General features: G+C 29.1%; 1 protein-coding gene and 1 long non-coding RNA gene across 2 annotated transcripts; both read left to right on the top strand.

Moving 5' to 3' along the window:
• The first annotated feature begins 527 nt into the window (after nucleotides 1-527).
• On the top strand, nucleotides 528-3227 carry LOC116417312. Its single transcript, XM_031929981.1, has 2 exons — nucleotides 528-2495; nucleotides 2583-3227. The coding sequence occupies exons 1-2, from the start codon at nucleotides 649-651 to the stop codon at nucleotides 2602-2604; spliced, it is 1869 nt and encodes a 622-aa protein (XP_031785841.1). The 5' UTR covers nucleotides 528-648; the 3' UTR covers nucleotides 2605-3227.
• Nucleotides 3228-9283: 6056 nt separating this feature from the next.
• LOC107981708 lies at nucleotides 9284-12710 on the top strand. Its single transcript, XR_001729516.3, has 12 exons — nucleotides 9284-9320; nucleotides 9408-9464; nucleotides 9546-9593; nucleotides 9738-9835; nucleotides 10264-10367; nucleotides 10454-10537; nucleotides 10997-11092; nucleotides 11213-11289; nucleotides 11366-11573; nucleotides 11639-11801; nucleotides 11883-11992; nucleotides 12065-12710. It is a non-coding gene; the product is annotated as an uncharacterized LOC107981708 (long non-coding RNA).
• The last annotated feature ends 4924 nt before the right edge of the window (nucleotides 12711-17634 follow it).

Below are 17634 nucleotides of genomic sequence, written 5' to 3'. Positions count from 1 at the left end.
GATGCTAGTTCCGATAATTCAGAAATTTGCTCCGATGATGGTGATGAAGAAAACTACTCTAGTGGAAGTGGACCAGATTTCGATGCTCAAGATATCACATCAATTATTGAATCTGCTTGGCAAAATGTATCAATCAAAGACTCTCCCAGGATATCACTTGATGTCGAAGATCATACTCTAAAATCAGATCTTGATAACATGACAACAAACATTAAGTCAAATTGTAAGCAAGAAGTTAAAATAAGAGGCACATACTTGAAAGCATGCCCAGAAATAGATTTATTAAATCAAAAACCATCGTCAAAACTTAAAAATCGAAAGATAATCAAAAATTATAATTTATTAAAACCAAGATCAGTCGGAAAAAAAAAATTATTTGTTACCACATCAAGTTTTTTTGATTCTGTATTGGAAGTGCTAGTATCATCCTACTTTAACATACAAAAGTTACAGGATTCAATAAATGAATTTTCTGAAAAATTGAGCAACACTAAAATGATTTTTTTGAATTTATTTAAAGAGTATATTAGAACATTTAATTTTACAAAATTGTATGCGGAAAGAATTAAATTAATCGAGAATGTGTGCCAATCAACAAATAATAAATTAACATGGAATAAGTCAATAGGAGAATTTTTTGAATATATCATGTATCCAAACATTTTTATAAAAATGGAGTGTCTTGATTGCAAACTAAGTAATTATCAATATTGTAATCTAGTGGAAGTTTCATTTGAAGAGTTAGTCTCTGAAAACTTGTCAGTTATCATACATAATTGTCTGCTAGCAAAAAGAAATTGTTGCAATATTTGTTCAAACACAGATATTATATGTCAATATTCAATAAGTGATCTGTTTTGTATAAATGTGGAAAAAGAAGCTAAAATCGTAAACTTAGATCAATTAGTACCTGTTCTAACATTTTCTACTGGAAAGTTTATTTTAACTGGTGTAATAGCATATGAAGAACCCATTGCAAGTAATGTGTTACGTCACTATGTTGCTTATGTCAGAAGTCTGAAAGGTATCTGGAATAAGTACAACGATATTAATATTGAATTCTCAAAACCTGAGAAAGTAAAAAACAATTTAGGTATAAAAGTAGCATTATTATTCTATATTAAGTATGAAAGCATTGAAGAAAAAAACCAATGTAGTGTTGTTGTACATGAAGTAGATGTTTGCGAGGATATAAGCAACAACAACTCAAATTTACTGCCAGACTGCAATCTGGAGATAAACAAAATAATATTACAAAAAAAAGTAGAGGAAGAAACTTATATTGAAAGTGAAACAGAGACACATATTCACGATATAAGTCCATCCAATGATTTTCAATATCAAGATAGTCTGATGAACTTTGATGATATGATTGGAAATGAAGTAGTGGTAGAATTTGTCGAAACGAGTATACAAGATGTAAGTTCTTCAAACAATTTGCTATATGAAGATAGTTCAAATTTAGATAAAATGATTGAAAATGAAGAAAAGCCAGAATGCAGTAGTGTAGATGCAAGTTTAAACAACAGTTATACTGAAACGTGTTGGTCTAATAATGAGAGCACGAGCTCGGTAGAATCTTCATTCAATGTGCATGCCTTTCTGAGTTACCATCCATGGAGACATTTAATACAGAACGGATCAAAATTGCCCCCCATTAAATTGCCAACTCAAGATGTTAAATTAATTAATACTTGTCCAATAGACTGTATTGCAGAACTATTGACTGCCGCTCATTGTTTTGAAGGATCAGTCAACTATTTAATATTTGAAATCGGATTATCAAAAAACAAAAAAAATGAGATTTTTGAAATCATATGGGAATATTGTATGAACAAATCAAGAAATATATATTACACAAAGAGAATGGATTATTGCATATCCAAACCGAAATTATATACACAAACAATAAAAACAGATTATCTTTTAATTGACTGCCAAGATAATGTAATTCGATTATTCGAGTCTATAATGTCAGGAGAGCTACTACACTCTATTGAAAAAACGATTACTTGCACATGCAATTATGTTAACAAAAAAAAATATAGCATACAACATATAAACACTGATTTAAGAATGGAAGATTCTTTAATTTTTGAATTAGAAAATTATTTACAAACATATTTTTCGAAAAAAATTAAAAAATGCTATCAATGTCAAAAAGACGCTCGGTTAACTTACAAGATCAACAGTTATTTATGTATTGAATTAGAAACTAATTTCATCATTCATAAGGACATGCAGGCTCGCTTGAATAGTATTCCTACACGTTTAAATTTATGTAAAGAAGAGTACAATTTACTAGGAGTAATAGCTTTTGATTTACCAATTCATGAAAATGGTTTACTTCATTATTACGTATTTATTAGATTACCAAACACAGAATGGGAAGAAAGAAATAATTTGACCAATATTATCAAACGTCATTCTAAACGAAGTACAATAACAATTAAACCAGCTATATTGTTTTACGCAAGAAAAAATGTATATAAACGGTAAAAATATGAAAATACATCTCTTAACAGTGTTATGAACGAACAATCAATCTATACATAATTCTATTTCACTTTAATATGTTTCAGCTCCTATGACAAGTACTTATAAAAACGTAGAACACCTCAAGATAGATAATGTATATATATTTATTAAATATATGTCATGCTTGACACGTTTGATCAAGAACAAGTTAAAAGTTTCTGCTGATTCAAGAATCCAATCTCTTTTAGTATAACACTTATATAGCTATTATTTTAAACTTTGAACGCAAGGCTACCAATCAGAGTATCAGCTGATGTATCAAATATGTATGCAAGATGTTAGTTGAAAATGATGTGCAAATCCACAAAGGAAATATAGATGATAAAAATTGAGTGAAAATCGTAGTTCTTTAGTGCTTTGTACAGTGTGTACTTAGATATACCTAGTTTTTAGTCAGGAATCTTAATCTGCTTACTTATCAGAATGATAAATGGCAGTCTGATTGTTCGTAAGAAAGATAGTAAGTTTTTCTTTTCAATAATGGCCAACACTATTAATATGAAAAAAAAGATACAAAATACCAAGATCACGCATCGACCACAAACTGCTGTGGATTACAAAATATAAGTTTTTTAACGCATTTTGTTTCACCTTTTTATAACTTCTCAATTAGAAAAATAGTTTTTTGGATTTTCAAATTTTTGATCAACTACAACCATAGTCTAGGAATTCCAATTGATTACTTACGCAGGATTTAATTTATCCCAAACACTTTATGAACAAGCAATTGCAGACAACTTGCAATTACTGCAGTGCGATTCTGGTTTGATGGTCAGTCAACCTGTTCATGAACTGGACTTCTATGTTATACAGATGGATGAGGATGATACTATAGACGTGTATCAGCAAACTTTGATACCTATAAAAAATCATTATTTTAATAAAGCTTAAAATATAAAATTAAGAAAAGTAAGAGTCGTTTATTGTGGCGCTAACTACATTTTGAAAAATAAAATAATAATGTGAAAGGATCTTTCTTTTTTTTTAATTTGCTAATCCAGCTTTCTGCTTTCAAAGTGCAGACACGAGTGCCCTGAGTATGAATTGTCTTCTCGATAGGTGCCTGATTTGTTTGAGGAAAGCATCCAAATCAATTGTGCTGCTTCGCAATCCTTCAGCAAGATAGTAAATTGCATCTTCAATAGCAGCTTTCTCCACAAAAACATTCAGCATTCTACAGAAAAAAAAGATTCATCACATTAAGATACTTACAAATTAATTTTTTTGAATGCCAATACATACTGTTTGTATAATGGAGAAACTGTAGTAACAGTATCATCACCCTCAATAGATTGGTTATCATATAGTTGTTAGTCGTCGTAGTTGTAGTTTGTATCTCCTATGATTGACAAAAGCTCGGATAAAAGAGATGCTCTTGTATGTTCTTTTGTTATTATTCCAGTACCACCATTGGAACTTGCAGGTACAGCTGGTGACTATAAATAGTTGAAAATAACATAAGTATAAATAGTATAAATATAAATATAGTAAAAAGTATAAATATGAAAAATAATTGTTAGTTAGTCATCGTAAAGTCAGGTTCAGATTTTGCTCATTTCAATATCTGTGGTATATGATCTTCTTGGATCTCCCTGCTGCCATGTCAGAGGAGTGTATATCGCATTGGATGTGCTTATTCTTTGGACAAATGGAGTTTGTCGTTTGGCATTGTGAATTAACATCATCAAAATTAATTTCATTGATAACTGATTCTCTTAATAAGCCACCAAATTGTAAATTGTAACCTTTTCACATTCGCCATCCATAACTTGTCCGGAGAATAAGTAGAAAACTATAGAGGGTTTTCTATATTGTGGCTGATGTTATTAAGATCAGAATCAATGCACAATTTTGCTTGAGTGCCATTTTCAACAGATGATGATTTGTTACTACCATTGCACAAATCCTATTTATCACTGTTGCCTGTAAAAATAATAAAAGAAAAACAAAGTAAATTATTCTTGCTTTTCTTTACGTTCGATTATTTTAAAACTTTGATATTTATCTGATCCATTATTCTTCAGCGTTGTTAGAAGCACGATTCACAAGCGTTAGCTTTATTTACAATTAATTTGAGGTTACGTGGTAACGCGAATTTAAATTGTGTACTGCTGTCTGCTCCTTCGACTTCGAGTCATGCGCAGAACCAATCGGACAGCCGGAACGCGGACTATGGAATGGACAAATTTATCGCCAAAATAAAATTAATTAATAACTAATTAATTACAGCAAATTTGGTGGTAACGCAATTATTTATAAAGACCGCAATTAAATTGGGAACGATTCATATTGGTTTCATATCTATAAATAATGGGTATCTCCTTACAAAACCGTATACCCATAGTTTTGACGACTCAAAAAGTTTTTGATTTTTTACAAAAAAAGAAAACCACCCGCAATTTTGTAACTTGCGGTTGTTAACGTTGTTATCGATTCCGCAATTACTGGTATTTTTTTTATTACGATATATGAAAGTTATTTTAGGACTTCACGGAGCTCCAGGAACCTGCGTTGCATCAATTAATATATATATATATATATATATATAGTTATATATATAACGCCATATATATATATATATATATATAGTTATATATATTTTTTTGAAAAATTATATTGTCTTTCAGGAATATGTTAGATTGTCACGCTATTCAGTTATCTATTTCAGACTACAAGAGATATTAAAAAAATGAAAATCCCAAACAATTATCAGAATTCTTAATAGCACAAGATTATTTAAATAGTATTCTTAATAATAAGTTATACACAAATACTTATATTAGTAAACAACAACAACGAATATTTTTCATTCATAGAAATGAGCCACTACTGGAGCTTCATTTATATAATATTTTATTTTTAACAACAAAAGCAAAATTGACGAATATTTAAAAACAAGCCGATATTTCAAATTTTGTCATCACAAATATCGTCAAAAAAACAAAAGGTCCATGTTCAACGTCTGCAAAAGTGTTGTGCTCAAATATAGTAGCTTCTATAAAAATTCAAGTGAAAGCACATTTAGGTGAACTTCAAATTAAAAGCAAAAACAAAATTTGCATCATTTGATGCGCACCTTATACTAGCCTTCCAGAGCCTAATTACGATGTTAACAGTACCCAAAGTTCCAATATCCATTAATGTTTTATCTCAACCTTCGATTTGTGAAAAAATATTTAATCATTTAAATATAAATGATATAAAAAATCTTGGGAAAGCAGAACCACATCTTTTATTTTTTAACAAAATTAATTTTGTTGCATCTCATGTTGCCTAGATTAATCCAAAAGATGCAATTGAAGGTGCAAAAGTTGTTTCAACAAGATAGTAACAAGATAATTTTGAAACACTTAGATTTACGTGGAATTAAACTGACAAATCAACTTTTGAAAATAATTGCAAATTGTTTTGAGATAAGGATGCTTAAATTAGGAGTAACTGTAAGTTGTGGAAGCTTACCACAAAATCTAGATGTGGGTGAACTGATGATCGAAAATAATTCTGACTTGACCTTGAGATCTTTTACAAGTAGTAACTTGAATGTTTTGAAACAAGTGTTGTAGACTAGAAATATCTGAAAATGAGAGTGACCTTTTAAAATCTTTATATATTAATAATAATTTAAAAGAACTCAAGATAATTGGATGCGATAATGTGAATGATTTTAAACCATCATGGCAAAGGAATATAGAACCTATAATAATTCTACAAATAGTTGTGAATCATCAGAATAACATGGAAAAATTCACTTACAAATTTGAGTCCGTTCCATGTTTAAATGTCATTTATACATCAAACAATGTAAAATTTATTGTAAATAGTACATTGGAGACACTGAATCTTCAGAATAATACGTGTCTTAACTTAATAGAATTACAGGAATTGCTGAGAAGCCTTAAACATTTTTAAAATCTAAATATAGAGGTTTTTTGTTTCAGATATACACAATTTAGATTTTAGCATGTTAAAGAACATATCAGAAATCAAACTGACACTACACCAACAGATTAATAAGACACTGAAAACTGTTATTGAATAAAAAAAGTTAAAATATATTTTAATTGAAGATACATTTAGTTCTCCAATGATTAGCATTGCTAGTACTAAAGAAACTTCAGTTATTTTAAACAATTTTGAAAAAATAAATTCATATGAATTATTATGTCAGTCATCAAAACCTTTTATTTTACAAAAAGTATAAATCGTTAAACATATAAGTAATTTTCATCATTTCATTAATGATCAAAATATATACTATATACAAATATTTGAAGCAAAAGTAGAATGAAAACTTTGAAATAAAAATAATTCATTTTTCATTTATTCGTATTTTTGTATAATTTGTAAAATTTGTAAAATTTGTTCCAAAGTTGTAATAAAGCGCAAAAATATATTATTCCTAAAATAGCAGTATCAATTGCATTTGCCCGCCTCGTTTTCAGTTGTCACTCAGCGAACTTGGTGGTTTTCATATGAAATTGGTGTTAAAAAAATAAAAACAGAGCAAAGAGCTGCACATAATATGGGTAGTTTGACAAAATCACTTCCAGAACTATTAACAGCTCAACGAACAACAGTTTATAATACATATTATTACTATAAAATAAAAAAATAAAATTAATAATGTTTTACTGTTTTTTAAATAAGTATAAAAATATAATTTACTTATATTTTTTTACGGGATATTTTAGATAAATCTCCCTCGAAAATATTATTTTTTTTAACGAGTCTGATGTGCATAGACAACTATACAGCTATCGAGCAAAAAGCATGAATGGTCACGTCATGCGTTTCGCTCCCACGATCGAATCTTTTATTCTCTCCTTTTGTCGCGAGTGTTTATTGAACCACTGAATATTTATTTAAGTCTCTTACCTTGTATTATAACTTGTATGTGTCGTCGGTTAGATTGCTCTTCTTTCTGAAATCTCTACCTTTGTGCTTTATTGGAATTCGGGTTGAATGGTTTGGAATGATTTAAATTGGCAAAGTTGTGGTCCAAATAATTGTATATTCTCCTCTCTATTTTATCTTTTACAAATCTTTCGTCAAAATGATTTATGAAACTCTCAATTCAACAAATAGGAAAAATTGATATTTCTTCTCTATCTCTACTCTAACAAATAAACTCTCGAACAAATAAATATGATCTGAAGAAAAACTCTATATGATCCGCCGGCTTCGTCGCCCGATCACGGAGTGAGAGAGCATCGTGGTTCGAGAGCGCTCGGAAGAGGTTCCGGACCTCCCACGCTGTCGCCAGCTTACTTCCCCTTAGCCGCGTTACAGTGTCGACGCTTGTTGCACTCATTAGACCTTACGGGGCCTGGCAACTAGTTGCGCGCCGAAACTGCAACGTAGCCCCGCACGTGCGCCTCCAGCCGTTGGCGGGGAAGTTGTTTAGGTTAGCGTGATTCTTAGCCACTTGATACTTTTGTGGCCTTGAGTTTCGCTGTACCTTTTTACGTGTGGAACTTTCTCGATCTTACTTTTGAAATTATTATTTCAAATGCGAGATCGAGAAAGTTGTCACGTAACATATTTTGTTTATGCTAATTTTGGCGATACATTTTCGAAAATAGTTGGTGAAAAAGTTAATAAGAAATTGAATTAACAATCTTTTACAGTTTATTCATCTGTGAGTGAAACGTAAAAAAAGATAACGGCATGTTTCATATTTTTAAGAAAATCGACTTTAAAGTTTTAAAGTTGTGCTAAACTTAAAGCAGACGAAATTGAAAATGAATACTTGCCTCATTTACTTGAATATGAAAGACAATAAAAATTCACTTGTTAGAATTGTTATTATTATCGGAATATGCACTCCGCTATTCTCAACGATGAACGCGTAAACGATATTTTTATTAGTGTCACATCAAAAATCATCACTCAATCATATTTAATCCGGCATTATCTCTATTTTAAAAATTTTGTTACTTATCTTTTTTTACTCTTTGCCCACAGTTATGTAAGCTAATATAAAAGTTAATTCATTTATGTATTTTTAAGTTGAGAATAAAGATTCACAAACAGTAACTCAAGAGACCGACAAAATTCAGCCAGGTAATCACGAATTAAATTAGCAATGCATTATAGTTTATTTTTATAAATTAAAACATGTAATTTATTTGTAACTTATTATCTTAAAAAGTTGATTTGAACGGTACATGGTCTCAAGAAGCTGAGAACGATGATGAGAGATTATTTATCTCTTCTTAAGCTGGCAATGAATCTTCGACAAAAACTTCAGCTGAAACCGACGACAAGATCGATGCAGGTACTCAGAAATTAAATTAGCGATGCTTTATATTTCATTTGTATGAGTTAAAACATAATTCGTTTGTAATTTCTTATTTTGAAAAAGATAATTTGGGCTATCCATCTCCTGAAGCATCAAATTATTCAGGTAATAACAAATTTATTTAGTAATCTTGCAGAGTTTATTTATACAGTAAACAAAATATCTTTTTATTTTTTCGCTAGTTAATAAAAATGATTATCCATTAAATCCTGCAGAAACTGTTAAAAATGGAAAACCTATGATAATTTCAAATAAAAAATTAGACCCTCCCTTCGATATACATAAATTGAAGGCAGCAAAAGTAAATACTAATGCAAGTAAAAAATTAACTCCAGTTTTTGCTGACGATGGTAAAATATTTATAATTTATAGTTTGCTTTATAGTTTATTTTTATAAATTAAAACATGTAATTTATTTGTAACTTATTATGTTGAAAAAACTGATTTGAACGGTACATGGTCTAAGACGAGGATGAGCTTGGTAATAATAAATAATAAATAAAAGTAGCAACCCTTTATAGTTTATTTGTATAATTTAAAACGTATAATTTAATTATCTCTTCTTAAGCTGGCAATAAATCTTCGTCAAAAACTTCAGCGGAAACCGACGACAAGATCGATGCAGGTACTCACAAATTAAATTAGCGATGCTTTATATTTCATTTGTATGAGTTAAAACATAATTCGTTTGTAATTTGTTATTTAGAAAAAGATAATTTAGACTATTCATCTCCTGAAGCATCAAATGATTCAGGTAATAACAAATTTATTTAGTAATCTTGCAGTTTATTTGTACAGTAAACAAAATATCTTTTTATTTTTTCGCTAGTTAATAAAAATGATTATCCATTAAATCCTGCAGAAACGGTTGAAAATGAAAAACCTATGATAATTTCAGATAAAAAATCAGACCCCTGTTCGATGTACGAAAAGTGAAGGCAGAAAAAGTAAATACTAATCCAAGTAAAAAATCAACTCTAGCTTCGGCTGAGGATGGTAAAATATTTATAATTTATTTAAATTGTAAATGAAAGTGTACTTCAATATTTGATAGCTAACAATTTATTCTAGACCAAGTTCTAGTTGTTCATAACCCTGAAGGCAACCGTAATAGAATGAAATATTTTTAACTCGTTTTCAGTTTCGTCGAGTTCTCAATGTTTTTTTGTGTAAAAAAAATTACATTTTATTTTATGAACATATAAGCTTTTAAAATACCGAAAAACTTTGCGCAGTAGTTTGCAATAATTATAATAATAAAAAATTTGTTAAATGAAATTAAATGACGTCTTTGTACATTTTTTAATGAAATACAATTTTAAATACAAAAATAGTTAAACAAAATATAACATTAAAAAGAAAAACACAATAATACGTTAATTATGAATATTGAGATACATTTACCGTTACATATTATTTAAAAGGTATAAATGAAGGGGGAAACTGTGCAGACCGGCTATCAAGGATATAAAAAAAACTTTCATCTGTATTCAAAACTGAGGAATCAAAATTAAAAAAAAAATTACATGTATGATATTAAAAACATATATTTATATTATATTTTTCTATTTCTAAGAAGTAATTTTTTATATTTGTTTAAACACTTGGTTCCAGATAATGGTGCACAAGTGAAGCCAGGCTTATCTCAGTCCTAGGATACTTTAGGTACAGAAACCTCTAAAGGAAATCAAAGTACCAGTAAGTAAATTGATTTTAAGGGGGTCCAAAGGTCAATAAACAATTCAACTTTCGAGCCATAAAATAGCAGACAAAAAAATAATTGGTTGATTTTGAGACATTATTCAAATGCCATTCTGTGAGATATTTATAAATAAACTTTAAACGTTGTAAAATGATAGATAAAGACATAACGGAGGGCAACTAACTCCTGGTTTTTCGTAATTTTGTTTTTATGGATCGTTATAAGTAAATTCATTATTTTTTCGTCTGCTAAATTATGGCACGAAATTGGAATTTTTTATTGAGTTTCGGACCCCCTTAAATAACTTTTTAGATGCCATTGGGTGTATATACGGTAAACAACAGTATTAAAATTGGAAAGCAACGCTTTATAATTATCAAGAGATTAATCGATAAAATAATGATGTTTGTACTTAAAAATAACATAGCACAAACTAAAAGACTAACATTTTTTAGAGCCAAAAGAACGTACTGAAGATGTCATTGCAGAGATAAATAACGAAAATGAAAATTCTCCGCAAACCCATCGACGTAGTGCTTTAAAAATCAATAGTGAGTTACAGAATTTTCATAAGTTTTGAAAGTTTTAGTTTACTTTATTTAAAGATTTTGAAATATTGCATGGACATTCGTCGCTTTTTCACAAAAAAAATAAAAATCAAATATAAACAGTTTTTTAGCTGTACATAATTTTGTACCAGAGAATTATGTTCATTTATCACAAGATGAGAAATTAAATGTTATTGGATGTAAGTACATAAGTGATAAAAATGTTAAAATATTGAAACCTGTAAAATAGAATAAAACTATCTATAAAATCTTTAGTATTGCAACATCATTCAATAGCCAATCAAGCTAAGTTGTCCGTAAGATTGGATATGATTGAAGGCGTAAAGAAAAAAAATCTGATGACGGTGCCTCAAGTCATGCAGAGATACAGGAATTTGAGAAATATTTACCAATAACAGATCCTGACGGTTTTAAATTATTCGACAATGATTTGTGTGACAGCGAGGCATCTCGACAAGATTTTGTAAGTTTAAACAATGCTGTATAATGTTTTATGATATATAACATGAACACAACTACACATTTTAGTGGAACTACCTTCAACCTCACATGAGTAACACAAATTGGAAAGAAACTATTCGTAACGTATTGAAAAAAGTTATGACTGATTCACTGCAGTGTTTTTACAGTTGTAAGGGGCAGAAAGGAAAATTAGCCTTTGCTGAAACTTATTTATTCAAAATAATAGAAGGTAATTTGCATTCATAGTAACATTTTGTATTCTTATTTAATTATAATCAAATTTTCTGAAGATTTATACAACGTTTTTTAGTTGCAGCAACTAGATATCCTACAAATTCACATGCAAGAGCCAAATTAAAGATTTCAATACTTACATTAGTAATTATTTAAAACACGCTAAAGATCGTTTAGGTGTTAAAGGTAATTTCAAATCTAATCTACTTTAACTTGATGATATTTTACAGATAAATATTTAAATAATATTAATTACAGGAAAAGAAAACGAAGCCGCAAAAAATGGCAAAGGGAAGAAAAGTAACGAAAAAAGGGGAAAAGTTTGCTGAAAAAGAAGACAGAAAAAAATACTGCCTTTTCACTTTTAGATAATCAGATGAATGAGACCGAGTTATCAGATGACTCCAATTGAAATGAATCATGAATATAAAAAAATAATACATTTCATTTTTTTAAAGCACTAAACAATTTCCTCTTATTCTAAGTTATTTATTACATAGCAAATGCGACTTTTTCAATAAAAAATTTGAAAAGTATTACTGATTATAAAAGTTATAAAAAATTTGTTAATTTATCAAAGTTTTTAGATTGAAAATCAGTTAGTTATAAATTCAATAAGTCACCGATAAGGTAATTAGCGACATCTCGCGTTCTTTAAAGTATACAATATAAATTGGTGACTTGTAAACGAAACTGTACTTGTAAATGTTAAAATGATTAAGAGAATAGGTATATTATGACACTGTATGCGATATCTTCAATTATAATAGCGAGCTAGTAAGCAGATATTTTGTAACATTGAATGTAACTTAAGTTTAAGCATTAATGATTAAGATTCTTTAGGTGATTTATTGTATAATCGCTTTTAAAATTAATAAATATCCTCCTTACATCTTTGAAAAAATGATCATTTATCTTGTGTACCAAGTCATTCAATAAATAAAAGTATAATGTTTGATTAAAATTTTGTTTTTCATATATATAGACGTCATAAAAACGTCCTTTTGTCGTCTTTATAATGTTTATAGTTATTCGTTTCCTACAGCTTCTATTAATAAAATACTTTTAAATGACGTTAAAAAGACGTTTCTGGAACGCTACTTTTGGATATAAAAAATGTCTTAAAGACGTCTTAAAAACGTTATTCACTGTTATGAAGACGTATTAAAGAAGTTTTTTTAACGTTTAAAAAACGTCTTTAAAGGCTTCTATAAAAGATTTTTGGAAAAATTACGCGGCCAAAATGACGTTTACAAGACGTTTATATAACGTCTTTTTGGACATTGAAAATGTGTTGTCTTATCAGGGTTATTTCATCGTAGTTTTTTCTTTTTCACATTCGTTTTTATTATTACCTTGACTCATTTTTATAAATGCACAATCATGCTCCCAATATTTAATAAATATTTGACACATTGAATAGTTGAACATACTTCAACATTAATATGACAATGAAAAGTAGTTTGCTTGTTAAACTATTTCGGAAAGTTTTTGCTACATTTTTTTGTTTTGCTATCCATACACGGTGAATTTAAGAGCCATGTATCATTGATTGCTTGACAGTATTATGTAAGTTTATTACCATCATCTGCATTATTCAGTTTATGATTTTTATAAATAAAAGCCAACAAGTGCATATGTGGTAAACCTCTTTTCTGAAACTCAATTACATAAGTATATGCAATACATTTTCCAAAAATGTTTTTTTTAAGAATTATATTAATTAATTTATTAACTTTTGCATTAAAACTTTTATTACTAAATCAGGTCTATCAATCGCTGATTCATTTTTTCTCAAATTTTGTTTATTTTCCTTCCATTTTGGGTTACATGTCATAGTAATAATAACAAAATCTGGCTTACCATACTCTTAAACTATTGTCATTGAATCTGAAAAGTTTTGTTGTAACGATTGTGGACTTCCTAAAAATGTTGAAGGTAATATAACCATTTTTCCAATTTTTACGTTGTCATCGTTACTTTTATTTTTTAAGTTATCTATGACACCTATGTATAAATCTGTCCTTAATTAGTGATGATTTTTATTTAAAAAAAAAATAATCGTGAACTTACAACTTTTACTCAATCATCAACGATGTATTGTTGAGTTACTTTTCCTAAATTTAGGTAAGGATTAAAATCGATTCTAATGCTGAATTCATGACGATAAAATTGTAGCATTGAAATATTGTGTTGGTGGGCATCCATGCAAAATCTCCGTTAGGATATAAGTGGATATGACATAGGATCTACATGTTTATTTATGTACGGTATATTATTAGGTACTCTATGTTTTGAATGTATACATACTTCTCGATCTTCTGGTGGTTGACCATTTTCACCTACAAATACCACAGTTACTTCATCACATTTAGCTGCGTTATATCTACGTTTATCATAATTAGAATTGCGCGTTAAATACATTATAATTTTTTTACTATTAAACTCAACGTTGTTGTTTTTTAAACGATTTTGTTCTTCTATTTTGACTTCGTGCATCATTTTGTATGATTTAGCGTACATGCTTACTTCAACGAAAAAAATTATCTAATTCCTTAAATAGCATTAAAGAACATGACACATTAATTTGTAATCGTGATTGATAGGCGATTTCATTATCAATGATGTATAGTGGCATATATTTTCTTCTGCCCTAAAATTTGACCACTTATTCGAATAACTTGAGGGCCTTTCCCGAAAAGAGCGTCAAATCTAGCTCCAAAATTCGCGAAGGCAAGTGTTTTATTATATTGTCTAATATTATTTAAAAAGTGTTTACTTTCGTCAGTATTTCTAGAAACTTATTCTTTTAAACGTCGAGGATAAGTGATATTGTCAAATAATACAACGTTTCCTCTATTACAATCATTAGAAAACTTCTTATCACATAATATTTCAAATTTGAAATGTTTGGCATTACAGAATTCACATATTTCACTTATGCTACATAAATCATTCTCCATAATTGCCGATTTGTCAAAATCGAAATAATAATAATCTTTTAATTGTTTGTTGTTATTATTATAATCTATTTACTTTTATTACTTTTTAATTTTCTTTAGAGCTATAAATATGTATACCTAATCAACCGAGCGACGAGCGACGTTAGGAGTGAGGTGACCCTGCTAGTCGAATATTAAAAATACAAAAATTTACACTAAGAATATTTTGTACAAGGAAATATTATAACCAGTACAATATTATAACAGCTGCACTATTTTATAAATGCACCAGTGGAAATATGAAAATCGGCTGCAGCGTTTTGTAAATGCAGCGCTGAAATATGAAAATCAGCTGCAGTATTTTCTAAACACAGCGCTATAAATATGAAAATCGACTGTAGCATTTAATTAATGGGGCACCGGAATATGACTTGCGTAAAATTAACCTTACCATCACATCCCCGTCGTGAGAGTCGGGCAGCACATTATGCTATCTAATGCTGGAAGGATTATTACATTTTTACTTTACTTACTTTTAGGCGATACACTACAGCGACACAATATACGATAAATTAAGCCGGACAACAATCAAGTAAACATTTATTTTTTCAATTTTATTTTGAAGTTAAGAACCAGGGTTCAAGTCTCGGTTAGGCCAAAGTTTATTTTCATTTTTGTGCGGTTAATTTATTTGGATTAGCATCAACAATTGAGCATAGCATTGACAAGTGAGAATTCAAGTGATAAATCACGTGATTTTTCTCGTTAGGGACGCTTGTGTAGAGTTTTGTAGTATAGTAAAATAATAAAAAACAAAGGGAACGTTGCTGTATAAAATATCCGTAAAGATTTGTTCTTGTAGAAAAATATGTTTGTGTAGAATATTTTTGAGCACAGTTTCCCTGGTAGAAAATTAAGAGTATATGCCCAGAATTCTGGCAAATTTTCTGTCAGGTTGCCAAAATCTATGACAGAATCTTGCCAGGAAACTTAAGAGTGGCGCGACGATGAAAGAGCAGAATTTTGGCGAAAATTTCGGCGAAGGTTAAAAAAGGCAATTTAAGGTTAGAATGAGTATTGAGTACACATATATTGATTTGCTTACAACTCGATGACAACATTTATTCAAAATTTTTGCTAATAAATCAGTTCTATTTCTTTAGTATTCTAATTATCTTAATCCGAAACAGCCCTACTCTACAATATACACTTCATTCTATTTAACCAAACCAAGATATCAATTTTTATTTCATTAGGTCATGCTATCTGAGTAAACAAATTAAAAGATATTGATTATATTAGCATGATAGTAGTGCAAAATGTCACATCTAACAAAACGAAACTCATAATATATCCATTTTAAAACATTTATTGTGGCTTGTCAAGTATATTACACAAATTTCACATTTTGCTTGGCATCGGTAATTATAGGGCCAAAAACTGAAATCATTCAATTACAGTGATAACATAATAATAGTACATTACGATACGTGTGACTTAAATGGTTCTTTTCTACACGGCGCAGTTAGCACCCGAGCGTCGCGAGGACGCTAAGCGCCGTGTAAAACTGAACCATTTAAGTCAAGAGGATCGTATAAAATTTTATAGCACAGACTGCTAAAATCCACAAGTGTCGCTTATTCGTGACTAAAGTAATCCTTATTTGCACCGTGAGGTTAGCGCACGAGCGTAGTGAGTGTGATAAACACGGTTCAAAAAAGAACTACTTAAGTCACAGATAGGCGTGACTTAATAGTGGATTTTAGCAACATTGTGCTATAAAGATTATTTAAACTTATTTTTCAACTTTTGGCATTTTCAAAAATAGTACATATTTATAACCTTTAATTCATAGTTCAAAAGTTATTCATAAAATTCAAAAAATTTTAATCAGTTGGTCGTGGTATTCAATTTTAGAAGATACGAATTTTCTAATAGCTTCTGAACTATTAATCAAAACCTATTGATGTTTACTCTTTTTAGAAATGCCAAGAGCTGATGAATATGTTCAAACAATCTTTATTGTGTTTGATTTCCTTTAATTGACTAATTTGAGATTTTGGTCCTAATAACCGATGCCAAGTCATATATATATATATATATATATATATATATATACACACACACATATATATATATATATATATATATATATATGTGTGTGTGCGTGTGTAATGTATGTAACAAAAACACTTAAAGCTAGTACTTAAAACTAAAGATAATTTCCTTATCAGATCCTTACAATAACACTATTTACATTTTCTTTTCTCACACTTTAACAAATTTAACATATTTAAAACTATTTGAAAACTTAGTTTTGGTTTTAATCTAAATCTTAAGTTTACTTTTTGCTGCGATTTTGCTGATCTAATTTCTTGAGCTCATTTGGTAGTGAATTATAAGTTATAATGGTATTATTATAACTATTTTTATCACTTACTCGTTTTTTGCTCTTTGGTATAATCAAGCTTTTTTTCCTAGTAATACTTGTAAACATTTGGAATTGAGTTTAGAGATCATTATAATGGATTTTAAGGGATTCAAAATTAAAAAGTTGCTCTAGGTTTAATGGACTATCTTGTATACTAAAAGTATTTTTATTTATAATCTTAAGAATTTTCCTCTGTAAACTTTGCAATAAATTACGGTTATTTCTATAGGCACCACCCCAGGCTACTATTCCATAGCTGATTATGCTATGAAGAATGCATAGTATATCATTCTTAAAGTTTTTGTTGATATAGTGTGTGATAATTTATGAAAAATTTAGACTAGATACTTTATTTTATTTATTACATATTGGATGTATTTATCCCATTTTAGATTGAAATCTATGACAATTCCCAGTAGCTTCCAAATGTCATACAAACTGTTTTATCCACGTTC

The sequence above is a fragment of the Nasonia vitripennis genome (genome assembly GCF_009193385.2).
Source record: "Nasonia vitripennis strain AsymCx chromosome 4 unlocalized genomic scaffold, Nvit_psr_1.1 chr4_random0007, whole genome shotgun sequence".
Lineage (NCBI taxonomy): Eukaryota > Metazoa > Arthropoda > Insecta > Hymenoptera > Pteromalidae > Nasonia > Nasonia vitripennis.
This window is presented reverse-complemented; position numbering and strand designations above follow the sequence as displayed.